The 25,070-nt window shown below is 56.4% G+C and overlaps 2 protein-coding genes across 4 annotated transcripts; one reads left to right on the top strand and one right to left on the bottom strand.

The window, feature by feature from the left end:
* Positions 1–266: 266 nt before the first annotated feature.
* FBXL20 (F-box and leucine rich repeat protein 20) lies at positions 267–20,203 on the top strand. Of its 3 annotated transcripts, none has more exons than XM_090124838.1 (15): positions 267–400; positions 5,368–5,429; positions 7,846–7,900; positions 8,918–8,992; positions 10,760–10,854; positions 11,198–11,266; positions 11,374–11,469; positions 12,492–12,618; positions 13,699–13,773; positions 14,363–14,493; positions 15,061–15,121; positions 15,557–15,601; positions 15,989–16,045; positions 17,020–17,232; positions 17,948–20,203. In XM_090124838.1, exons 1-15 carry the CDS (start codon positions 377–379, stop codon positions 18,053–18,055), a joined length of 1,293 nt encoding a protein of 430 aa, XP_089980964.1. In that variant the 5' UTR covers positions 267–376; the 3' UTR covers positions 18,056–20,203. The 3 variants fall into 3 exon arrangements, with proteins under 3 accessions (XP_089980964.1, XP_089980965.1, XP_089980963.1); XM_090124839.1 differs by lacking the exons at positions 267–400; positions 17,948–20,203 and adding exons at positions 633–729; positions 16,665–16,735 and having other exon boundaries at positions 17,020–17,155; XM_090124837.1 differs by lacking the exon at positions 267–400 and adding an exon at positions 636–729.
* Positions 20,204–20,490: 287 nt separating this feature from the next.
* On the bottom strand, positions 20,491–22,888 carry RPL19 (ribosomal protein L19). Its single transcript, XM_031600751.2, has 6 exons — positions 22,731–22,888; positions 22,347–22,453; positions 21,753–21,875; positions 21,495–21,615; positions 21,119–21,229; positions 20,491–20,682 (listed from the first exon to the last, which is right to left on the bottom strand). Exons 1-6 carry the CDS (start codon positions 22,733–22,735, stop codon positions 20,559–20,561), a joined length of 591 nt encoding a protein of 196 aa, XP_031456611.1. The 5' UTR covers positions 22,736–22,888; the 3' UTR covers positions 20,491–20,558.
* Between the last annotated feature and the right edge of the window lie 2,182 nt (positions 22,889–25,070).

Genomic DNA, 25,070 nt, shown 5'->3' with positions numbered 1-25,070 from the left:
GGGGTGTTGAATTGTGTTCGGGGTTCCCGCGCATCCCGTGGCGCTGCCGGCAGGGGGCGCTTTTCGCCATGCTCGATTTTCCCGCGCGAATGACGTCACTGTGACGCAGCACCAACTCGGCGCGCCATTGGCCGCTTCCCGCGCCCCGTCTGCTCCTCCCGGAAGAGAACGGCGGGGCGGGGGGCTCTGCCCCCGGGAACCCCCCCTCCCCCCCCCCCATTGCAGCCCCCCCGGTGCGGCGGGGCGCGTAGAGGCTGCAGCGCTCCCCCGGGGGTGTCTGTGTGTGTATTGGGGGGGGGGGAGGGGAGCACCCCGCGGTTCCCGGTACCGGGAAGGGGTGGGGACCCCCAAAGCCCCCCGGCAGCACCTGGGCGCGATGGGCGCGGCGGCGCTTTGCGGGGTAGGTGGGCACCGGGGGGGGGGGGGGGGGGGGGGTGGAGGAAGGGAGGGGTTGGTGGAGGGGGGGGGGGGCGATGAGAACCGCGCACTCTCCTCCGTTCGCACCCCTCCCCCCGCCGCAGCACCAGCCGTGCCCCGGCGCCGACCAATGAGCGCGCGCGTTGTTGGCAGGTGCCCCGTGTTTTTGTTTGGGGTTGAAGTTGAGGCCGTAGGAGCTCGGCTCCCACCGGGCCCCCCCCCCAATTCCAGTCCTCCTCCCCCTGCCCCCCCCCTTTTCCCCCCCTCGCCATGCGTAGGGAAATGAACGGCGTCACCAAGAGCCGCTTCGAGGTGAGGCCGCGGCACGGGGGGCTGCGGGCTGGGGGGGGGGAGCGGCGCGGGGGGAGCGGGGCTGCGTGGGGGGGGGCGGGGGGTTCCGTTCCCCCCGCAGCCCCGGGGGTTCCGTCGGGCTGCAGGGCGGCGCGGGGCGGCGCGGCCTTCACCGGTGCGGTGTGACGGCTGCGGGTGGGGGGGTTGGGGGGGGGGCTGCGCTGCGGGGATGGATCCCATCGCTGCGGGAGGGGGGGGGGAGGGCAGTGGGTTTTATTTGATTTCTTTTGTTATTCCGGTTTTAATTTTGGTTGGGGGTGGTTGAGGGCCGGAGCTGCGTTGTCCTTTTCCTTTGGTCACAACACGCTCAGAAAATAAGAAGCGTTGTTTTCCCAGCGCTCCCCCCCCCCCCGCACGGCTCGCTGAGCGAGATGCTCCGATGGGGACGGTGGGGGGGGGGGGGGGTCTGTGCTGACAGCCGTCACCCAAACAGTGCCCGAGGCCTTCCCTATCGGCTGTGTTGAGAGCAGTGAGGTTTGTGTGCGCTGACAGCCCTGACCCCCCCCCCCACCCCACGTGTCCAAATCTGCCCTGGGGGGAGCTGAGCGCTCCTCACCTTTAAACAAATCCTTTGTGCTGCGGTTGTTTGGGGCTGAAGGGCTGAAACGTTCCGCCCCCCCCCCCCTTTGGTCAGAAGGGTGCACAGCTGGAGTTGGTGGCACCTTCCAGGCAACGCCGTGCTGCTTCCAGAGCTGTTTGTTGACAAAGAGCCGCTGTTTCATGTGATGTGGGGACAATGAGGGACAATGGAGCAGAAATCTGCTGAGCGAGGCGCTGCTGGGGGGGCTGGGGGTCCTCATGGGTTCTTATTGGAGTCACAGAGGGGGGTGGTGGGTGATGGGCTGAGCGCCTTTTGCTGCGAGGTGTGTGTGGATTCTGTGTGTGCAGCACGAGCGGGGGGTTGGTATTAAAGGAGAGCAGGAGCTGTGAGTGCCCAGCACAGCACAGCCCGTCCTGAACGCATGGACAACAAAGAGAAAATAATCCAACAAAGCAAACAAAAGGGGTGAGCTTCGCCCAGACTGACTCTGAATTTTCAGTGGCGTTGGTTGAATCTGGAGCAGATCGTGATCTGGATTTCATGTGGGGTTTCCTGTGCTTCCCAGAGCACAGCGGGTGAGAGGGGAGACGGGGGGAGGACAGAAGGGGAGCAGCTTTGAGCTCCTCCAGCCCCTGCTTCCCATCGCTTCCTGCACCTGTTCTGACCTCACACACCTGCATGGGGTGCACACAACTCAGGCACTCAGATCCCCCCTCTCTCCCAGCACTGTTTTCAGAGCAGAGCAGCTGTTTGTGCCACGGCACAGACCCAGGAGCAGTGCTGGGTACCAGGCCTGGGGCTGGGAGTGTGAGCAGCGCTGCCCTGCGATGCGCTGAGCCACGTCGTCAGCCCGGAGTAATTACAGCTGTTTTATTTCCAGGCTGTGAGCAATACGTGTAAGTCTCCACTACATCCTCAAACAAAAGCAAAACAAAACACACACACACAAAAAAAAAAAACCAGCAGCAGCCGTCCCGGCTTCCTGCAGGAGCCTTCGAAACCTCCAATTAACTGCAGCCGAATTGGGCTGCGGAGCATTTATGGGGCAGTTTGTGCTGTGGAAAAAGAAAAGCTGTGGGAGGGAGTGGGAGCCGTGCAGATTCCATCCTTGGGACGGATGCATCCTCAGCTGGGATTTAGGATGCTGACTTTGGGAGGACTCTGACCAGGCTGGCGCAGCTCCTGGGGCTCGCTTGACTTCAGGGCTGCCCTGGGACGAGGTAAGCTGTGAGCAGGATGGGGAGCTCAAAATGCTCTGGAATCGAATTGCCTCTTAGTAACGAGTGCTGTCTGCATTCAGGGTTATGTCAGTTTCCCTAATCCCATCTGGAGTGCAGGGCTCCCATCTCCACGTGCTTCCCGTGTTTCCGTTTTGGGGCTCTTTGTTTGCTGTGCTCCAGTCTGGGCTTTGTGGCAGTGCTGGGGCTGTGTGAGCAGAGCACAGCAGGAGCAGGGTGTGTAACTGGGCATCCCACAGCCTCTGCTTGCTGGGAGAGAAGGAATGGAGCAGAACCCATCGTGTCTGACAAGTGGCAAAAGAGAAGAGAAAGCCCTGCTGAGGTGAAGGCAGTGTGGGGCTCGTGGGTCAGAGCAGCTTTCCTACAGCAGGGAGGTGGAGGGGGGCAGTGGGGAGGGCAGTCAGTGCCCAAAGTTGGGGTGGGGGTCTGGAAGCTGAGCGTTTCCCTGCTCTCCTATTTGTCATCCCCATTGTGTTGCCTCGTGCTGTGCTTTGCTGTAAGCCCACACTCCTGAAAGCAGCAGAGAAGTAACCAAAGTTCCTACAGGATCCATCTGCAGATGAGTGGTTGGGCAGTGGAGATAAGGAGTGGTGAATGTAACCTGGTGGCTCCACCTGTGGCACTCATTGAGCAGCTGAGCTGCAAACAGCCGGGGGGGGGTTTGGGGGGGGGGTTTTGGGCTGCAGGAGGGTCGGGTGCAGCTCAGCTACCCGGTGCTCCCCTCTGTGCTATGGGGCAGGTGGTGTTTGGGGAGCAGTGTTGGGAAACGAGCTGCCTTCTCTTTATCAGCACGGAAACCAACCTGGGCTGCTTTTCATTTGCATCCTTTTGTTCGGTGGGGTTGGGGCGGGTTTCGGCCTCCCGGTGCTTTGTGCCCCACCGTAATTAGGGAGAGCTTTACGAGCCATGGATTAAATGAGCAGCTGTTCGACCTCGCAGTGTCACCTGCAGGAGCTGCCTGTGTCGCAAGTGTGGGCTGTTTGTTCCCAGCTGGGATCATTGGGCAAGAGAAGAGGGGGAGAACCACAGGGTCATTAAGGTCAGGGGAAAAAAGCCCTCAGACCCCCATGGCCAACCCTGGTCCGTCCCACTGTGCCCACTTACCCAAGTGCTGGAACATCTCTGGGCACAGTGATTCCCCCCTGTGCTGCTGCTGGCTGCTCTTAGGATGCTCAGCCTGACCTCCCAGCCCCGTGCCACTGTTGGGTTTGGCCGTGCTGTGCCTCCCAGCCTGCCCAACAGGCACAGGGCTGGCCTGCGTGTCGCCATGCCTTGTGCTGGTTTAGATACCAGTCTTAATTGGGGCCCAGGCTCTGCTGCCTAATTACTGTTTTCACTGCTGGATCGCCTTGCCTGGGATTGCGCTTGAGTCACTGCATTGGGAAAGCTGATGCGACGCGCAGCAGAGCCGGTCCCACCTGGGCCATCCCACACCCATTGCAGGTGGGGTGAGGATGTGTCCGTGAGGATCTGCGCCCATAGCATCACCATCATCATCATCATCATCATTGGCAGTCAGAGCCGGATGTGAGCCCAGCACAGCACCTGGAGGCCGTGGAAAGAGGCGGCACCGCTTTGAATCAGATCTGATGGGTGATGAAAAACCCTATGGGCCCAAACGTTGGGGGCTTTTGATGGAGCTAAAAAAGAAAAAGCAGCACAAAAATACTGGGTTAAATAAAAAACACAAAATAATGGGTGCTCAGGACTGCGTTTGGTGGCAGCACGGGGCGGTCCTTGTGGTTCCCATTGGGTTCCCTGTGTGGTTTGTGTGAGGCACTGTGTGCCCTCTGCAGGGGGAGAGCTGTGCCCTTATGGGCTGCTGCATCTCAGTGTGCCCTACAATCCCACTGCTCCTTCTGACTTTGTTACGGATGCAGCCCGTGGTTGGGCTGCAGGAAGGGAGCTCCTCACCCCATCCCTCCACGCAGAGCTGCTCCGAGGCAGATGAAGCAGCAGTGTGATGGTGTACGTTGGGCACATCACACACAGAGCTATTTTTAGGGATATTAAGCCCATAATCAGCCTGGCCGGTCAGGAGCTGATTCTCCTCTCCCTGCTTAGTCACACCAGGGTCAGTGGTGCCACAGAGGTGCACACAGCAGCAGCGGGGCTCCGTGGCATCCATGCACAGCCCTCACTGTAAGGCTGCAGGAAACCCCTGTGTGCACAGGCAGCTGCTGCTCTGCACCCTGTGGGGACGTTCCCTGCTCCCACCGTGGCTCTGTGCATCTCTGCTGGGAGCAGAGCTGAGCCCAAATACCCAAAGCACATGGGTGCAGCACAGCCAAGGCTGAATCCACGTTGATGTTTCTGATTCTTCCATTTCAGAGCAGCAAAAGATTCTTTCTGAGCTGGGGAGGTGGATTTGTGACACATCTCCGTGCGGGCTGGGTGGGGATGTAAGAGGCAAAGCATGCAGCTGTTCTTGTAATCCCTAATTTATAATGGCAATTGTTGGCCCTCCACCTTTCCTTGCTTAAAAACAAATTCCAGAATGTGTTATTTACCCTCTAATGATCGCAGCCCACTTTTTGATTACTCAATTTCCCGTGGCTGGAAGCAGTTGTGCAGGGTTGGGACAGGGGGGTGCTGAGCATCTCCCCATTCACCCTTCCCCCATCGACCCACAGAGGGTCTGCGTTGGGTGCAGTGTTCCATCCAGTCATGGTCCCTCCTGAGAGTCTGATAACTCATGCACAAAGTTTCCCTTGAGCACATTGGTTGGGCTGTCCCAGCAGCTCCCTCCCTGCAGTGCAGCAGGTTTTGTTTCCACGAGGAAAATGTATGGCCAACCTGCTGTTGTTGTTCTTCTTACAGATGTTCTCAAACAATGATGAAGCTGTGATCAACAAGAAGCTTCCCAAAGAGCTGCTGCTGCGGTAAGACCCTCCCTGGGTCAGTGCTCAGTGCTGTCAGTGTGATGCACCAGCCAAGCTCAGGTCCTGGCAGAGCTGCAAGCAAAGAGAGCACGGTGTGCTCCAGCACTTTGTGCTGAGTGTTGGTTTGCTGGGTGCCTCTTTTGTGGGTGGGAGAGGTGTAGGGCTGAACGGGTTCCTTAATGAAAGTGGATGGAGGGAGCAGTGTGGCACTCTGACCCAGCAGGCAGGGATGGGGAGCAGATGTGGTTGGGATGGGGACAGAGGAGCAGCATCATGGGGAGCACAGGGAGTCAATGGGGTGAGGAGGTGGGAGTGTAGGGGTGGCTTTGGTGGCCCTGTGGCACTGCTGTGCCACATGTGGCACCTGGGCAATAGGAGGAGATGGAGTTTATAAACGTTAAGGTTCATACGTAATGGTTTGGAGAGCTGGAATCCACTGTTAGCATACTGTGCAAATTAATCAGCGTGGATTGACAGTGCGGCCTTTGAAAGAGAAACTTGGATGCGTTTATCTGCAGGAATCTCCTGTAAATGTGTCACTGTCTGTGAGACAAAGACGTGTGTGTCTGAGCAGCACTACAGCGTGGTGCCTTGTTCCCCAATTTGTTCATTCTGCAGATGGCATCGATGCCTCATGTATGTGGTTGCAAAGGAAGAAAGCTGTGCTTGAGCAAAATAAAGAGGGGGTGGATGTGAAAGAGGGGAACAGTGGCCTTTGTCCCACCCTGAGCTCCAGAAATGTGTGGCTCCAGCAGTGGCTCCTTGCCTGGGAGCTGGGCTGGGTGTGGGAGGAGTGTGGGGGGTTCCAGAACCTTGCCAGCCCCTCTCTGTACCCCTCAGGTCCTGCCTGGGTTATGGTTGGGTTAGGAGCTCCTGCTCCTGGCTGGGGTCTCTCCCTGCTGCCAGGGAGGTGCTGACCCTCAGCTGGCTGCGGTGGGAAAGTGAGGAGTCCCAGGCAGTCCCTGATGGATGAAGGGGCTGAAAAGTGTTCTGACTGCATCACATTCTGGTTGTGCTGCTGGAGCCATCCTCACCATGCTGAGCTGCTTCACCATTATATAGTTCACCTGATACAGCACCAGAGCTGAGTCCCAGCTGGGAGCACTCAGCCCTCCCCTCCGATCCCCATCCGATGGTGGAGTTGCCTTGGGATGATCCAGGAGGAATTCTGCTGTCCCACCCTTATGACAACACCCAGAGCTGCTCAGCAGAGTGCCATGCAGGCTCCCTTCCACCCCCAGTGCCACTCGCCAGGTTGGCTTTCCTTGAGCTGAGTTCAAGTGAACACAAAGGTTCCCTTTGCTTGTTGTACCCCATGCAGGTTGCTGGGAAGAAACCCAGCTCTTATCACACGCCGTAGCTGTGATGAAGGAGGGCTGCAGCTCAGTGGTTGCTGAGCCCCACGTGCAGCTCCTTGGTGGGGTTTTGGGGGTTTTGCAGCACGCCCCAGCTGTGTCCCTGCAGTGCTCCCAGGAGCTCAGCTCAGCGCTGTGCTGCGGGATGGAGCTGTGCTGCTGCTCTCCTGGGGCTGTGCCAATGGCTGAGGCTGAACTGACCAAAGTGCAGAGCGGAGCCACGGCCGCTGCTGGGAGCAATGTGTGAGGCTGGGCTTGCTGAGTCACTGCTCCACTCCTGAGCCAACGTCAGAGCAGTGCAGAAAACACAGAGGAATGCTCCCTGAGTGCTTTCGGAGGCAGGAGTCCCCAAGCTCTGTCTGTGAGCACACGGCTCGGAGGGGAAGGGCAGGGAGGATGGAGGGGCTGTGAATCCCTGAAACGAGGAGCAGGCAGAAAGGTTTGCATCCCCAAAAGGAGGAGCCCTGGGCCCTGCTGGAGCTCCCAGGTGTTGCACTGGGAAGCTGTGCAGTGCTGTGTTGGCATCCCCTGTGCTGGGCGTAGGCTGGGAAGGGAGGAGCAGGAAGCAGGAAGGAGTTGGGCCAGGACCCAAAGCACTGACAGGAGGATGAGGAGGTTATTAATAGCCTGGGATTTCCATGGAGAAAGTGATTTTTATGAAAGTGCAGAAATTGAGCCCTGTTATTGGCTTTGCTGCTGTTCCCGTGGACCTGGGGTGGGTTTTTGTGTTCCTCTGGTGGGAATCTGGGGTAAAAGCAGGAATTTTCCCTCGCTTCTCCCATTTCCCTTAGCTTTCCTTGTATTGTTGTGCACTGACATTGTGCTGAATGCACCCTCAGTGGGCACACACAAATAGCATTTAATCCAAGGGAGGGCTGGGTGAGGAGTTAAGTTTTTGGGGCAGTGGGGCATTGCTCTCAGAGTTCCCCTTGGATGCTGTGTTATCAGGAAATTACTGCTCGCTCCAACCCCCTTTTTTTTTTTTTCCCCCTCTGTCTCCCACATGTTCTGCCTTGTAAATGCAGGTAACCACAAAGATCTCTTTTCCATTTCCATTGCAGAATTTTCTCTTTCCTGGACGTGGTCACCCTGTGTCGCTGTGCTCAGGTCTCCCGGGTAAGAACCTCCTCCTGCTGCAGGGCCACCCCAGCACCCACACAGGGCTTTGTGCTGGGGAGCTTTGCACACTGACTGCTCCAACTGCTGCCTTGTAAAGTCGGTGCAGAGCTGCAGCACTCCGTGTTCCCTCCGTCACGCAGTGAAATGCCTTGAGATTTGCACCCACTGATAAGTGCCCTTTACCTCTGGAGCTGCTGGGCGTCCTTTTGGCAATAACCAGACCTTAAAACAAACACCCGTAACAGGTTTATACTGCAGGGAGTCAATGGGCTCTCACAGTTCTCTCTGCTGGTGTAAGCCTGCCTGGCTTGCACAAGAGCTGCTGTTGTGCTGAAGGTGCAGCCCAGTGCTCACAATGGGTGTGCTACAAAGATACACCTATGCACAAACATTGGTGCACTCTTTCTTAACGACGGACTGATGGCTGTGATGAGATCCAGCTGTTGACTTTGCTGATGTAATTACAACTTTGAATATGGCACTGTGCTGAAAACCTTCTTGGTTTACTAAGGGTAAAATAACTGATTGCTGGTTCTTGCATGGGCAAGATGGGGGTGGGACAGCCCTGGAGCTGTGGGTGCCCCATCCCTGGGGGTGCCTGAGGTCATGGGTGGGCTCTGGGCACCTGACCTGGTGGAGGCAGCCAGCCCATGGCAGGATGGGGGGCTTCAACCCAACCCAGCTGGTGGTTCCATGAGCTCTGAGGTCCCATCCGACCCAAACCTGTTGATGGTTCTCTGAGGTCCCATCCAACCCAACCTGTTGGTGGTTCCATGAGTTCTGAGGTCCCATCCAACCCAAACCTGTTGGTGGTTCCATGGGCTGTGAGGTCCCACACACACTGTGCTCACAATGAGCACTGACCGAGCTGTTCCTGTTGGCTCTAATTGTTGTGTTGTCATCTGAGGCAGAACGGTTGTTTCTAAAAGGAACAAGCTGTAACTGGGTCCCCCCTGTTGGGTTGTTGGTATTTTTCGTATTAACCAGACATTTACATTTTTTCCTCCAATAAAGGCATGGAATGTTCTGGCCCTGGATGGCAGTAACTGGCAGCGAATTGACCTGTTTGATTTCCAGAGGGATATTGAGGTATAATTAAGTGACATACAAACCCATTTTTCTTGTTGAAATGTAATTACAGCCTAGCACAGATTAATGCTCCCAGCACAGCCCTTCCTGCCTTCCCCGGAGACAGAAATCATTAATTTCAGTTCGTGGCCCCGGGGAGTCGTTATGGGCTCACAACCCATTCAGCTTTTGAAAATGGATGGAATTCCATATCTGTATCACAGCATAAAGGATGGCAATAGGAGGGACGTTGTGAAGGCAGAGGTGGAGCAGCTGTGCTGCTGGGAGAGCTGTGCTGCTTCTGGAGCACGACTTGCACATCTTCCCTGTCTCCAGTACCCAAACCTGCAGTGCTGGGAGGCTGCCTGGGGTCAGAGCCCTTCCCCATAGGTGCAGTGTTAGTTCTCCCCTGCTGTTGTTCTGATCTGTTGGATGTGGATGGGGTGCTGTTGTCACGCTGTTTTAAACAGAGAAGTTGCATTTATAGGGATAAAAGACCCCAGTGCAGCACCAAAATCCCTCTTTTCTTCCTGGAACATTTATATTCCCTTGAAAACCTTTTAGAGAAGGGAGGTAAGGAGTGTCTCATTCTGACTCTGTGCAGAGGCTGGTATCAGGTGGATGGTAACAGCAGCGTGGGTGAGTGGGGAGGTGCAGATGGTGTTTGTGGAGGAAGGAGTTAAAGCAGCCTGTGCTGTCCCTGCAGGGCTGGGCTCAGCCCCTCAGTGCTGCAGGAAGCACACACTGTGCAGCACACGTTGTGATTGCTGTTCCTGATAACAGATCCTAATCTCCCAGGTGCCCTGTGCCTTCTGCCCCATGGAAGCACTGCATCCCACAGCCAGAGCTGCCCTCTCCGTGGGGCAGGGGGAGGGTGCTCACCTTCTGGGTGCTGTGAACATCTCCACCAGCACCCTATGTCAGATGTGTTCCTCCATGAGCACCAAATTCCCCTTTTAAGACAAAACACTGCCACGCATGGCACGGAACCTCAAGGCACCTGCTGGGCTTAATGGTGGCCTAAATTATGTTTGCTCTGAAGCTGTGTCACTCTGTCCTCTGACACAAACTCCATCTGTAGTCAGACTTACTCTGATCCTCCTGTTGAAGAGCAGGAACTCATAGGCTTGCTAGAGGAGCTGCAGAGATGCTTGTCCTGTTTCAGCCCTTCCTGGAGCCATAGGGCACTCAGTCCCACGCCGCCCCAGCTGTGCCCCAGCTGTTCCCAGAGCCCCAGATGTTCCCCAGTTGTGCCCCCAGCTGTTGCACATCCCATAGAGGTGGGCACCAGATGTTCTGACACACAGCTGCACTGGAGCTGCTGTCCCACTTCCAGCTGTGCGCCTGGCCTGGTGTTGGATTCTTGATTGATTCCCTGATTGAAAAAAGATTCTAGGAAAACATTTTCAGTGCTGCAAGGCTCCTCAGTGCCTCCCAGTGCTTGGGGAATGGAGAAGGGTTCCTGTTCTGTGGGGACCAGCTGTAGGATAAAGCAGGGGACAGCAGCTGGGATTGCTGCACGCTGTACCCATGTTCTCTCAGGCTTTCCCTGCTCAGCCCACCTGCAGCCCTGGGAGCCTCCCGAGCTCCATCACTGCCCTGTGGGCTGTGCTCTGTCCATCTTCAGAAGCTGAGTGGTTCCCCTCTCCCTGCTGCAGGCTGTCCTAAGGGAGCTTTGTTCTCCATGTGCCATTTTAGCTAGAATGACAAACTGCTTAATGTACACAACTCTCCATTGGTGCTGTGGGCTCTTTGGGATGCTAACGTGACTCCTTCTGTCCTCACCAGGGCCGAGTGGTGGAGAACATCTCGAAGAGGTGTGGGGGGTTCCTGAGGAAGCTGAGCCTGCGTGGCTGCCAGGGAGTTGGGGACAACGCACTGAGGTAGAGTCATGGCACAGAGGGGCCCTGCAGCCCTGGGGGTGGGTTTTCGGGGCAGCAGAGCAGGGGATCTGCAGTGCTTTGTCTGACATAAAGCACTCAGAACAGTGATGTCTGCATTCCTCATTGATCACCTCACCTTCACACGTTGTCCTCAGGGCTGAATGACGAAGAGTGGGAGATCCCAGGGCGAGTTATGGGCCAACACAAATTATCCATTTCATTCTGTGTTTATTTCTTTTATTTGAGCCCATCTGGTCGAGTCGTAGCTGCTGCACTCACTAAACGCAGCAGAACACTGGGAAACCCATTGGCTGACAAGAGCTTTGTTTTGCCTTTCCTAAAGGACGTTTGCACAGAACTGCAGGAACATCGAAGTGCTGAACCTGAACGGCTGCACCAAAATCACAGATGCGTGAGTGCCAGCTCCTCTCCATTTCCCCCTTATCCTTTTCTGTACTGTGCATCACGAGGAGTGTGCAGGGCTCGGGGTAAACCCATCACACTGCTGTTCTCCTCCAGCACGTGCACCAGCCTCAGTAAGTTCTGCTCCAAGCTCCGGCACCTCGACCTGGCATCCTGCACCTCCATCACCAACCTGTCCCTGAAGGCTCTCAGGTAGGAGGGCACGGCCAACCTGACCCAAAGGTGCTGGGGTGGGAGGGCAGAGGGGGCTGATGGTGGCACTGCGTGGTCCTGCAGAGGAGATGGGAGCTGAGCTGTGGCTGTGCAGAGTTCAGATCCCTGCAGGGTTTTGGGGATTCCAGCTGACTCTGTCTGTCCTGGTGGTTGTTAGCAGAAGTGTTACGTTGCGTTCAGGACTTGAACCCAAAAAGTCACCCTGCCTTTCTTAAATGCTCCTCCTGTGCTTCCAGCCATCTCCTGCTCTGTCAGGGTGCTGCTGAGTGTTTACATAGCTGGGAGGTGAACGTGTGACTGTTTGTCTTTCTGAACTGCTTAGGAGACACAGCGCTGCCCAATCTGCTGCATGGCGTGGCTGAGTGGCCTGGGAAAGGAAGGGAAAGGCAGACTTTGGTGGGAGGTGTTGGGAGGCACAAAACTCCCAAAGGGAACAACAGGGGCTGAGGTGTTACCAAAAAAGTCTGAACTGATATGCCAGCAATCAAACACAAGAAAACAGCATTACAGGGGACATAAGCTGAAGATTAGTCTGGACACCAAAAGGAAAAGGCAGATTTGAAAGAATAACTTAACAGTTAAATTATCTTTGTAGCTCCATGAAAAATACTTGGAGCCCCCCCTTGGGAGTCTTCATTTGCATCCCTAATTTCACGTGGGCAGGTTTGTGCTGCAGCAGTCCACCTGGATGGGAGCTGCTGGTGGAAATCAGCCCAGCGTTGGGTTTTGGCTGAGGGTGTGTTGAGGTGCAGAATGCACACGGCTGTGCTGTCCTTGTGCAGGAGCCAGGAGGTGTCAGAATGAGGTACAGCATTCAGGGCTGGCCCTGTTGCTCTGAGCTCCTGCTGCTGCCCCTGTGGGCTCTGAGCATTGGTGGAGGGGCCCCATTGCTGCGGGGTGCAGGTGGTGCTCAGAAATGGGGTTTTCCTGGATTCTGGCTTGAAGGATTTTCTTCTAACACAAAGCCAAAAGCTTCCAGCCTTCTCCTCTCACCTCTCCAGCGAGGGCTGCCTGCTGCTGGAGCAGCTCAACATCTCCTGGTGTGACCAAGTGACCAAGGATGGTGTCCAGGCACTGGTGAGGGGCTGCGGGGGCCTCAAAGCGCTGTCCCTGAAGGGCTGCACACAGGTATGGGGCAATGGGACCGAGGGACAACGGCTGGCTGGTCCCTGGCTGTGGGTGGCAGGGACTTCTGCTGCTCCCTCGGGATGTGTGAGTGCCCTGCCAGCTCCTACAGCTGCCTCTTGGTTTGCACCTTGTCACATCTCAGTCTCAGCCTTGGGAAAGGAGAGCAGCAGTGACCACAGCAGGCTGAAAGCTGCCCCAGAGCTGCTGGCAGCTCGGGTTGGGGCTGGGGTTACCTGCTGGGTAGACCTGGCAGCTGGGCCAAACTCCTCCTGGTGCCCAGGCTCTGTGTTTTGCATTTATTTTTCTCTTGGGGTGTGCATTCCTCAATCATGAGTCACTGCCATTTCCATCTGCTGCCTATAGATAAACTGCTGTAGGTACAAAAAGCGCATTTCTCCACGCAAGGACGCCGAGTCCTGAAGGGTGACCATGATAAGGGCAGCACTGACACGTGGTGTGTGCAGGGAGACACCCTCGTGTGTCACACAGACAGCAGCGAGGGCTGGAGCTGGTGGCATCTCAGCCTGTTTGCAGGGCTCAGGTCGTAGGAACAGCTTGAGTTTCTCCTCATTTACGGAGCCACGAGTAATATTGATGGCAATACATCCTCGTAATCAATTGCTTTGCCATCTGTTCTTATGGATTTAAGAATAGCAAGCTATCTTTTTTTTTTAATCATCCTTAGGAACCCTGGGTGTGTTTGTGCTCCTCAAACTGAAATAATACTCTTGATTTTTTTGAGAGCTCCCCTGTTGCGATATAGACGTGGTGTCCCTTGTGTCCCCCGTTGGCAGAGCACAGCCCACATTCCCAGGGTTTGTGACCCCACTGCTCACTTTGTTCCTGCCACGTGTGTGCCTGGGTCTGCCTCTCCCTCAGTCAGCACTGGGCTGTGGGTCTTTGCATCCATTCCTGCAGCAGTGGAAGTGGCACTGTGCTCCTCCTGTGCAGTGCACTGCCCTCCTCCCAACACAGCCCCCCCATCCCTGCATTTTTTTGTCCCCAAATCTTCCTTTGGAGGACTGCTTCAAGCATTGCAGCTTCACTCTCTGATTTTCACTCTCTGATTTTTCTTCCCAGCTCGAGGACGAAGCTCTCAAATACATCGGTGCAAACTGTCCTGAATTGGTGACATTAAACCTCCAGACATGCTTAGTAAGTACCACACTGTGCTCCCAGCACACAGCCGTGGTGCACACAGCTGTGCACTGCCAAACCTTTTAAAAATAGCTGATTTGAAACAGCTTTTTGGGAGTGCTCATAAGCCCTAGGAGCAGCGCTGGGTTTGGTGGAGGAAGCATTGTTCTCCTTGCCCTGCCTGCAGGGCTGCTGAGCTCCTGTGCTGGAAGCATTCTTTCCATGGGGTTGGAATGCTGGCGGTGCTCAGCCAGCCCTGCACTGCTCCAAGAGCAGCAGATCCCTGTGCAGGATTCCAGGCAGTGACAGTGCAGTGCCAGAACAAACGTCTGTTTGCACCCAAGAGATGGTTGGGGTGGGCTGTGTGCAAACTGTGTGCCTGCTGCAGGCAGAGCAGGGCAACAGCAGGGCAACAGGGCTGCAGGGCTGGATGCATTTTGAGCTGCAGGGCTGAATGCATTTTGGGCTGCAGGGCTGAATGCATTTTGAGAAGCACAGCGTGGCATCAGTTCCGTTCCTGGTTGGAAACCCAAGAGGAAAACATGCAGCGCAGCGCATCTCCACTCCTCTGTTATTCCTTGTGATGGTGTTGTTGTTTTTCTTGTAGCAAATAACAGATGATGGTCTCATTACAATATGCAGAGGATGCCACAAGCTGCAGTCGCTGTGTGCCTCGGGCTGCTGCAACATTACAGATGCCATCCTGAACGCCCTGGGACAGAACTGCCCGAGGCTCAGGTAAGACCTGGCTGCAGAGCTGAGGGCTGTGTGGGGCTGCTCCGTGCTGAGGCTGCTGCTGGAGCTGCTCCTGATTGCACTGAGTCTGCTGTTGGTGCTACTGGAGCTGGTTCTGATTGCACCAAGCTCTGCTTTCTCAATCAGAGCAGTGGGAGGAGAGCTCCGTGCCGCGGCGGTGCGCTGCAGCAGTCTGTCTTTAAACCTTTGCACGTCTGTGTCTGCTTTGTTTTTTTTTTTCAGTGGAAAACAGTTGAGGTCAGGTTAGTTCTGTGCTGAGAACACATTTAAACACCACTGTTTCCTCCTGGTGTGACTGACATTTTATGGCTTTGTGCTGAAGGAGTGGGCTCCCAGCTCCGCAGCCTCTTGCTTTCTGCTTAAAACCTTTTTATCAGGGCAGGTTCCTCCTGGAGGACTTTGCTGTGATTCAGTTCTGTTCCTCCACACCCATATTTCTGTATGTTGGGGTATTTCTGTGCGTTCAGGTGTTTCTCATATCCAGGTACTGTGGGTGGGTGCTCTGAAGGCGGATCTCCACCACAGTCACTCTCCATTCTTTCTGTGCAGAATATTAGAAGTCGCCAGGTGCTCCCAGCTGACAGATGTGGGCTTCACGACTCTGGCCAGGGTGAGTGCTCCTTCATAGAAGGGGAAGCTTTGCTTCCTGCGTGGCCCTGTCTCTGAACACAGCTTTGTGTGGTGTGGGTGGGAGGCAGTGTGTGTGCAGTGTGGTGTTGTGCATCCCACACACCTCACAGCCAACTGAGGGCAACGTTGGGTGCATCACCATCACCAAATGCTGTTTGTTGTTCAGGGCTGAACAACCCTGTGTTTAACCTCCTTCTCTTTCCATGAATTAACAAAAACTCATTGAAATGAGTGACTTCTGCTGGATTTCTTCTAATGGTGTTCATTGAGAAGCAGCAAACTTTCTTTTCTCTCCTGCTATTCCGTGGGGAAAAACCTCTGCTCCTGCCGAGGGCTGTCTGTGTTTGTAGGTGTTTGGTTTTGCTGCCTGAACTTTGCACTCACTCGCTGTGTTTGCTCCTCTGTTTGTTCCCAGAACTGCCACGAGCTTGAAAAAATGGACCTGGAGGAGTGTGTCCAGGTAGGAGCTGCTGCTCTGCAGTCACACTGCTGGTTCCTCACTTACTGCACAATGGCAGCAGTGCAGAAGGGTGGTGAAAAAGCAGCAGGTTGTGTCTAAATGGAGCTTCCCTTTGAATCCTGGGCAAAAAAAGATCGTACAGAATCTGGATGAGGAAATGCTGCCTTTGTAGTTGAGTTCTTTGTATTTCGTATGACTCAGTGCTGCTGTGCCCCTCCTGGTGGAAGGGATCTGAACACCTCCTGCACTCACACACAGACATTTCAGACACAGGAGGGGTTTGGGAGGTGCAAACTGGGCACCTATTTGCCATTGTTCCTTGGTAGGGATGGGCAAAAGGTCCTCATGCAAAGCACACAGCGTGAAGAGGCCCTGTTCTTTTTGCAGATAACAGACAGCACGCTAATCCAGCTCTCCATACACTGTCCACGGCTCCAGGTTCTGGTGAGTAGAGTGACACTCTCAGTGTTTTCTTCCACTAAACGGAGGGATTTCATGCACTGCCTGTGGGAATTTGTCTCTTTGACTTTGTGGACACGTCATGAAGAACAAAGCTGAACACCTGACCCTTAGGAACCCGTTGTCCCTCTGCTGCTGCTGCTGGCAGTAGTTGGCCTCCAGGCACCCACAGCTGCCAGGCAGTGAGTTCTGGGATGCTGGGTGCTCCTGGTAGGGTTTTCCCCACCTGTTCAATAGGAGCTGTCCCTAAGGTGGACGTCAGTCTGTCTGGAGGAACAGAGCCCTTCTCACCTCTGACACAGCTGGGCGCCTGAGGGCTGCAGAGCTCACAGGCTCCGGAGAGCAATGCTTCTCCTGGGCTGTGTTTCTGGGAGTTGAGTCTGTCTCCATCTCTGTTCCCCCTCCTCCCCCCACCCCATGAGCTCTGCCTCGTTGCCATCGTGGTGGAGGGCACAGGGTGCAGCCCGTGGGCTCTCCCCTCAGCTGTGCCCCTGCAGAGCTGCGGGCTGATGCCATCCCCAGCTCAAGCCCTGCTTCCTTTCCCAGGACCTTTAGGACGCAGCCCCCAGAAGTGCACAAAGCAGGTGACGTTCTATTTCTGCAGGTGTTTAGAGCCATGGCTATGATGTGCAAGGCCACAGAGATTTTACAAAGCTGGTTTCTTTGATAGCAGAGGTATTTATCCCATTCCTTGCAGTAAGTGCCTGCTGCCCTCTCTCCTGGGTCTCTCCTGTCACCGCCTCTCCACTCCCCTTCAGCCACACAAATTCCCCCTCGCAGGCGCTGCTGCGTCACCTGGAGCTTTGCAGCGGCTCCGGCGCGCAGAGCGAGCCCAGATCTGTGCCAAACACCCACGTGTGCTTACAGAGCACTGGCCAGCTTCTCTCTCATCCCCAGTGCCCCCCAGCAGAGCGTTGGCTGCCTCTTGCCGGGGGCTCACAGCCTGTGTTTGGGTGCAGAGTTTGTCCCACTGCGAGCTGATCACGGACGATGGCATTCGCCACCTGGGGAACGGCGCCTGCGCCCACGACCGCCTGGAGGTGATCGAGTTGGACAACTGCCCCCTGATCACCGACGCTTCCCTGGAGCACCTGAAGAGTTGCCACAGCCTGGAGAGGATAGAGCTGTACGACTGCCAGCAGATCACGCGGGCGGGGATCAAGAGACTCAGGGTAGGAGTGTGAGGCTGGAGCTGGGCGGCTCGGAGGCTTCTGGGGGGAAGAGAGAGGGCTGTGGCGTGGGATTCTTTGTGGTCTGCTGGTGCTCTGGTGGATACCTTCTTTAAAGTATCCTGAGAGCCATCACCTGCAAAATGCATGGCAGTCCTGCGTTCAGAATGTGGGATGAGCCCTAACTCATGTGTGATTGGAAAGAAAGAAATCACTGAATCGTTAAGGTTGGAAAAGATCTCTGAGACCCCCACGTCCAACCCACCCCCTCCATGCCACGAACCACAACCCCACAGTGCTGGAGCATCTCCTGGGACAGTGACCCCCCCCTGCCCACCCCCTGGGCAGTCTGTGCTGGTGTCTGCCTGCTCTTTGGGGAAGAAATTGTTCCTAAAGTCCAACCTGCAACTTGAGGCCATCTGCTCTCATTCTACACCTGTTGCTCTGCCTGCTCAGTGGTAGCAGGAGGCAGAGGGGACTCAGTGTGCAGTGCCATTCCACGAGCACTCACCCCTGGCTGTGCTTTTGGAGACCAGGGCTGTGTGTCAGCACCCAGCAGTGCAGCACAACACTCCTCACCGTGCGCCGCACCCTGTGCTGTGACACTCAGACAGCTCACAGCGATTGAACCAAAACCACCCAGCTCTGCTGTGCAGGAGGGTTACCTGCTGCTGATGCCGTTGCTGCTGTCCCTTCATCTGCTGTGTTTCTCTTCCAGACCCATTTACCCAACATTAAAGTCCACGCCTACTTCGCACCGGTGACACCACCTCCGTCGGTCGGGGGCAGCCGACAGCGTTTCTGCAGATGTTGCATCATCCTATGACACTGGAAGCAGCCATCCCTGCAAACTGAGTATTTAATTACACCTCTAGAGTGATGGTGGACAGCTGTACCTTCGAGGAGGGCGATGCAGTGTCGTTTGCAAGGGGCAGCCAGCGGGCAGCAATGCCAGCCCCTGTAGCCACCCATACGCATCCATATTCACACCCCACCTGTTCCAGGATGAACTCTGCGGTCTGGAGCTGGAGCTCTGTTGGCTTTTCTGTAGGTGGATTGGTATCATTCTGAACCATTCCTGCTGGGCATGCTCAGACGAAGTCATTGCAATGAGGAGGGGAGATGTTTGCAAACCCAAAACGACTGTTGCTGCTGTAGAGGTTAGAGAAGTAATTGCAACCCTTGGAAATAGGGAGAGAAAGGGACGTGCTTTATCCCTGCATCCGTTGTCCAGGTGAAAAAACAAAAAGGCAAAGAAACAAACTGACAGCCCCCAAGCTGTGTGTCCGTTTCTGAGTGAGGGGATGGAGGAGCAGCAGCGTGTGAGATGTGAGCCCCCCCTGCTGACCCCCTGAGCATGCTCACATCGGAGGTTCAGCTGTTGCTTCTGTGTCCCGTAGCATCCAGCTCAGAGGCTGCGGAGGTGGTTGTGCTGTAGCTTGGGATCTGTACCATCAGGCTCTGGTTTTGCCCTTCCCACACCCCACTTTTTGGTTTTTGGTTGTTTTTTTTTTTCCCCTTCTTCTTTTTTCTTCCTGATTGTCATTTGGTAACTTTGAGATTTACCAAATCAAAAAAAGTTTAGGGAAACCCATTTAAATTTTTTTTTTTTTTTTTTTTTTTAACTGCTGGCAGCCTGAGCCTGCAATGAGCTGATGGAAAAACTGATTGGAATTCCAGGTTTTCTCCCAGTGATGAGAACGTAACTCTTTGCTGTAGGGGACAAGCTATAGCCTCTGCTCCAGCGCTTCTGCTGCCCTTTCCCTCCAATCCCTCACCCCCTTCCCGTGAGGAAAATAAACACAGAACCTTTTTGCTGGTTGTCCTGGTCAAGAGCTGCTGACTCTCTGTGCCCGTGGAGCAGGAGGAGCAGCAGGGCCAGCCGCAGCTCGTCGCCGATCGCTGTCCTGTTGTGCAGCAGCGCTGGGCAGTTCTGCTGCATTGCCCACAGGTAAGTGCTGCCCTGGAAGAACCACCTGGAGGCAGAGAGGCTGCACTGTGCCCCTCGCAGCAGTCGGGCTGTGCTGGGAGCAGTGGTGGTTTGGGTGAGGTTGATGCAGGGGCACAGTGAGCTCCCCGTTCCTGGGGCAGAACGCAGGGGTGCCATGGGGCAGAGCATGGCCAGAGCAGAGCAGGTTGGTGGGGATGAGCTGAGGGGTCCATCACGGCTCTGTTCCTGCCGCCTGCATCCCGGGATGGAAGGGAGAGGGCACATTTATGGGATGGATCTCACCTGAGAGGAGCGGGTCTGGTAAGCAGCTGAGCTGCCCACAGCCCTGGGAGCGGGGCTTCACCTTCCTGCTGCAGGTTGATATGGGAGGGCTGCCTGTGTGGCCCCAGGGGTTGCAGCTTTTGGCTGCGGGTTTGCCCTGAGGCCAGAGCCACCCCAAGGGCTGTACAGCAGCCGTCTCCCCTTCCCCTCCAACTCAGATTCCCCGACCCGTCGGTGCGCATTTAACGCCTCGCAGATGCACTGACTGGTGGGAGGAAACCCAACGTATGCTGTGTTTAAAAGGATACTGTCAATTCCTTTCCTATAGATGGCTTTTAATGCATTCTATTTATTCAAATCCGTGGATTCTCTCTCCTCGGTGAGCATGCTCCTATACTTCACCTGCAGAACTCCTTCCTCCAGTTTTCAGGGTGGCAGATGATGGCCGAGGGGTCCCACCAGTGATGGGTGTTGGTTTGCACAGCTCTGGCAGAGCACTCAGTTCATGCTGAGGCACAAGAGAGCCAAAACTGATTTATGAGCCAGGGTGTGGTTGACGGACTGATTTCTTTTAACAGGTTTGAGTTTAAGAGATAACTCAGAGTATAGAACCCAAAGCTTTGTTTGTTTTCAAACAGGGTAACAGCGTAAGGTAGCTCAAACTACTTGACAGTGTCCTTTTAAGTCAATTATCCGTCTCTAAATGGACTCTTCCTTATGTTTGTATTTATAAATAAATACCAATAAAGACCATTTTCCAAACCTTGTCTTACTGGAGGAACATCCTTATAAAGCAGAAAAGCCTGCGTGCAGTGGCAGCTCGCCATGCTGGGATCAGAGCTGCAGCAAGGTGAGGGGTGGAACTGGGGTCCAGCATTAAGGGAACAGCTCTCAGTGTTGTGAAGGGTCTGCATTTTGTTCTCAGCTGTTCTCTGCCACCTGCCCACTGCTTCACAGCCCCATCTCATGTGGAGCAGACCCAGCACAGAGCTGGGCATCAGCAGTTCATCCCCAATCCAACCCCAGAGAAGAAAACAAACAGGTGGGAGTTATTTCTGGATGTGCTTTATTGAGTCCTCGTGGATGGAAAGCACTATGTACACAAGCCAGCCACTGTTCACTTCTTGGTCTCTTCCTCCTTAGAGAGGGTCTTGATGATTTCCTCCTTCTTGGCTTGCAGGCGTTCCTCACGGCGCTTCCGAGCCTCCTTGGTTTTGGACCTGCGAGCCTCAGCCTGGTCACTGCAAGAAGAGTTTGTGAATGCCTGGGGTTTGTTCCAAACAGCCCAGAGAAAGCCTTCCCTGCCAGCCCTGCTCTCCTCGCTCCACTGGTCTGCCATGCCAGCTGCTGAGCCGGGCAAGCCGTGCTCCACGTGCAGCTCCCTGCACTGCTGGGTGCAGCACAAAGCTGCTCCTGCCCCCCACCACTGGGAGCCTTGAGAACCAATGACTCACAGCTCTCCTTATCAATCATTTACTATGGCTGCATCACTGGGTCAGTTTATAGCAGTATGAGCAATTTGGTCTGCCAGGATTACGTGCATCTCTGCTTCAAGCCAGCCCTACCCAGCTTTGTTTTGATTCTTCACCAGGGTTCTGGGTAGAGCCACCCCAAATCTGCGTGCGCTTCCTTAAAAACAACTGCTTCCCCAGCCTGCAAAATGGAAGTGTGACTTACGCCAAGAGCTTCTTGCGAGCTTTGTCTGCCTTGAGCTTGTGGATGTGCTCCATCAGGATCCGCTTGTTCTTGAACACGTTACCCTTGACCTTCAGGTACAGGCTGTGGTACCTAAAGGAGCAGAACGGATCGTGAGTGCTGTGACAGCAGCTGACCCCCAAGCTCTGAAGCTGCTGCAGTGGCACAGGCAATGGGACCGACTGTAGGAGTACAGGGGCTAAGCTGTGCTTTCTGGAGAGGATCTGTTTCCATCACCAAGCTCTACGCCAAGGAGCTGGCTGAGAAGCTGCACATAGCAGGAGCCAGGTAAGCACACGCACACATTCCCCACTGCCTGCCCACCACCTGAAGCTGCAGGCTGGCCTGGCAGACTCACATGTGGCGGTCGATCTTCTTGGACTCCCTGTATCTGCGGAGCAGGCGCCTGAGAATCCGCATCCTCCTCATCCAGGTCACCTTCTCTGGCATACGAGCGTTGGCTGTACCCTTTCTCTTACCTAGGGAGAGAGAAAACATGGTAAGAAGGTGGCCTGGCTTCTGCTCGCGTCCAATCCTTCTCTTTACTTCAGGAACAGGATTATTCAAACTCTGCCCCACACAAAGCTGTGGGTGCAGCACTGCCTTCAGCTCTCACCGATGCCCATGTGCCTGCCCTTCCGACGGGCCAGGGTGTTCTTCCTGCATCGTGCCCGAGAGTGAACGGTCACAGGTTTGCGGATGATCAGACCATCCTTAATTAACTTCCTGATCTGCTGACCTGGAAGGAAAAACAAACCAAAACAAACCACGTTCAGTATTTCGCTCAGTATTTCACGTGAATGAGGCTGCGTTAAGCCAAGTGCGGGCTGTAATCTGTTTGTGTAAGAAGGAAAACCCCCAGCCCCCCTCGTGCTGCTGCTGCTCTTTCCCCATCATCCCATGTTTTCCTTATTAGTCACCCAGGAAAGCACCATGCACTGGCCCACACTGCGAGGGCATGGAGGAGCCCAGTCAGCTCCAAAACACAACGAACCACAGAATTCAAGGGGTTGGAAGGGAACCTCCAGAAATCATCGCGTCCAACCCCTGCAAAGCAGCCCCACGGCAGCACCGGTGGGTCTGGAATATCTCCACAGAAGCAAAACCCGCGGCGTCCCCGGGCAGCCATCAAACAGCTCCACCTCAGCCAGCATCAACGACACCAAACGAGCACAAAACCCCCCCTCGCGTCCCCGCCCGCCCCACTCACGCGAGTTGGCGTTGGCGATCTCGTTGGTCTCGTTGGGATCCAACCACACCTTCTTCTTCCCGCAGCACAGCACGCTGGAGGCCAGGCGCTTCTGCAGCCGTAGCATACTGCGGGCGGCGGGCGGGCGGCTCAGCGCTCGGCGCCGCGCTGCCTCCCGTTGCGACGCAGCCGCCCCGTTTCCCGTCCCTCGCCGCCATTTCCCCCCCCTTCCTCCACCTCCTCCTCCTCCCCACCGCCATTTTCCCCCTTATCCCCGCGATGTGCGAAAGATGGAGCAGCACCGGCCGCGTCCCCCGCCCTGAGGCCGCCGAGCCCCGGCCCGTTCCCGTCCCCATCCCCGTCCCCGGTCCCCCTTCGCCGCTCCCGGCGGCGCACATCGCTCACCTCATGGCGGCGGCTGCGGCCGAGCCGGGCGGAAAGGACTGCGCACGTGGCCGCGCCCACCGCCAGAGCCGCGGGGAGCGGAACGTACCACCGCCGTACCGCCCCGAAACAACGCGGCTCTGCGGCCTCACGGCGGATCGAAACGCGGCGAGAGAAACGCCGAGCCCCGCTCGCGGGTGGGAAGCGGGGAGGGAGCGCCGAGCCGCACTCGAGGCGCTGGGGAGGCGGACGCGCGTCACCTCGCACCCCCCCCGCGCGGAGTGGTACAGTCCAAGCTGCGCATGCGCGATGTGGCAGTCGGGAGAGGTGAGTGCATGCGCAGTGGGAATGGCTGTGATGGTGGTGTGCGCATGCGCAGTGGCACGGCGTGGGCAGCGCGAGTGCATGGCGGCTGGGAAGGGGGGGGGGGCTGGGAAGGGGGGTGCGGCGAGGGGCGGCGGGGCGGGGTCTGCCTGGGGGTGGGAGGGGGTGTGGTGTGGGGGTACGGCTGTGGGGCTGTTGTAGGGATACAGGGGGTCGTGTGAGGGCTGGGGTCAGCGTGAGGCCTAGGGCCGATATGGGGCCTGGTGTGAATTGAGGCCTGTGGGGGCCTGCGAGACCTGGGAGGGCTGCGAGGCCTGGGGTCACTGCGAGGCCTGGAGTCACTGCAAGGCCTGGGGGGGCTGCGAGGCCTGGGGTCACTGCGAGGCCTGGGGTCACTGTGAAGCCTGGGGTCACTGCAAGGCCTGGGGGGGCTGCGAGGCCTGGAGGCCTGCAGATGGCCGGGCACCCACTGTGTGCCGTGAGGAGCAGCCCAGCGCCAGGCAGCACGTCCCCCCCTGCGGCCTCAAACACCCGAGGAGAGCACGCTCCTTGCTAAGGGCTCCCCCAGCAGCACGGTGCGCCTTTCTGCTTGGCTGCAAACCCGCCCCAGCGGAATCCTGCCTTACGCCAAACCCGCCCTCCTGCTGCAGCCCCTTCCCTTGCAGCTGCCGGCTCCGCGCTCAGTCTGTGCTGCTGCCATGCGTGGCTCTGGCGGCCGAACGCAGGCGGCATATGGTGTGTGACAGGGAGCTGGTGGCGGCAGATTTTGGGTTCGTTTTGAGAGACAAACACGGATAAACACAGGCTTTTGCTGTTTAAAAACTGACTCATCATTTTCCTACAACAAAACGTCAAAATCTGGAGGCTCCTGAGGCAGGAGAGCGGCTGCTGTTTGATTACCTGCCCTGGAGCTGCAGCGGGATTTTGTCCATCTGTGTTTCTGTGAACCTGCAGCTGCAAATCGATGTCCCGTAAGGCTTTGGGGCCCATGTTTGGGGTGGAGATGGTGAGGAGGCTTCAACCCCTACGGATCGTGTATCTTTGTAGAGCCTACACCTCTGCGGATTCCATACCAATGGAGCCCATGCCTCTGTCACTCACACCTCCCACCTGGGGGTGCATTCCTGAGCCCCACACGGTGTGCTTCCCGTGGTGCTGAGGGCACAGCTCTCACCCCACATTTGGACCATCGCAGCACGGTGCTGGGGCCAGGCAGCCCCCGTTCCCATCTTCCCTCACTGCAGCTCCAGCAGTGACACCGCGTTTGCATTCTGCTCCCACGCAGCTCTGGGATGAATGCAGCACTCATCCTCTGCCCCCACCACCTCCACGCTGTCCCCAGCACAGCCACCTCCAGCTCCCAGCTGATCCACAGCCCCCCCTCTCGGGGCTGCACCCCCAGTTCGAGGGGCTGCAGATGGGTCCCTGTTTGCATTTGGGGCTGTGCCACCCATCCGGCTGCACAGGTGCCGTCGTCGGCACCTTACAGTGATGGATGGGGTCTAAGAATGGAAAACGTGGCGTCAGCTGTTCTGGGCACATTGTCTGGGAGCGCAGAGGGTGGGGGCACCCCCAGGAATTCGGAACTTTCCAACAGCTGGTGGCTGCTGTGTGATCAGTAGGGGAGGTGTGGGAGCCATAGGGGGGACCCCACAGTGGGTAGGTGGGCTCTGGGGGGGGGAGGAAGGGGCACGGATGGCTCAGCTGGGACCCCCCCCACTCCAGGGATGGCTTGGAAGCCAGGTTTAGCCCCAGACTTTGGGGAGAGAGCTGTGCCCCCCCCCCATGTTGTTTTCTTTTTATTTTCGGGGAGCTCCCCGCAGCGAGGTGCAGGCTGCGTGCAGGTCATTGCTGCCCCCCCTCCCACTGTATTTATATTTATATATATAAGCTATTTATTTTGGGGGTGGAGGGAGAAATCCTTCATCTCTCCCCCTCTTTTGGGGGCCCCTGTGGGGGTGCCCTCTTCTAAAGGAAGGAGGGAAGGAAGGAAAGAAGGAGGGGAGAGAATGGAGGGAAGCATCCCGCATCCCTCCC

The sequence above is a fragment of the Phasianus colchicus genome, chromosome 26, assembly GCF_987193195.1.
Source record: "Phasianus colchicus chromosome 26, bPhaCol1.hap1.1, whole genome shotgun sequence".
Classification (NCBI taxonomy): Eukaryota; Metazoa; Chordata; class Aves; order Galliformes; family Phasianidae; genus Phasianus; species Phasianus colchicus.
This window is presented reverse-complemented; position numbering and strand designations above follow the sequence as displayed.

Coding starts and splice junctions, on each gene's coding strand:
- RPL19 (XM_031600751.2), bottom strand. Junction 21,876..22,346: donor GATCGCCAACGCCAACTCGC/GTGAGTGGGGCG, acceptor TTTTCCTTCCAG/GTCAGCAGATCAGGAAGTTA. Junction 21,616..21,752: donor GGGCAGGCACATGGGCATCG/GTGAGAGCTGAA, acceptor CTCTCTCCCTAG/GTAAGAGAAAGGGTACAGCC.
- FBXL20 (XM_090124837.1), top strand. CDS start 688: ATGCGTAGGGAAATGAACGGCGTCACCAAGAGCCGCTTCGAG. Junction 730..5,367: donor TCACCAAGAGCCGCTTCGAG/GTGAGGCCGCGG, acceptor TTCTTCTTACAG/ATGTTCTCAAACAATGATGA. Junction 15,602..15,988: donor ACCTGGAGGAGTGTGTCCAG/GTAGGAGCTGCT, acceptor TTCTTTTTGCAG/ATAACAGACAGCACGCTAAT.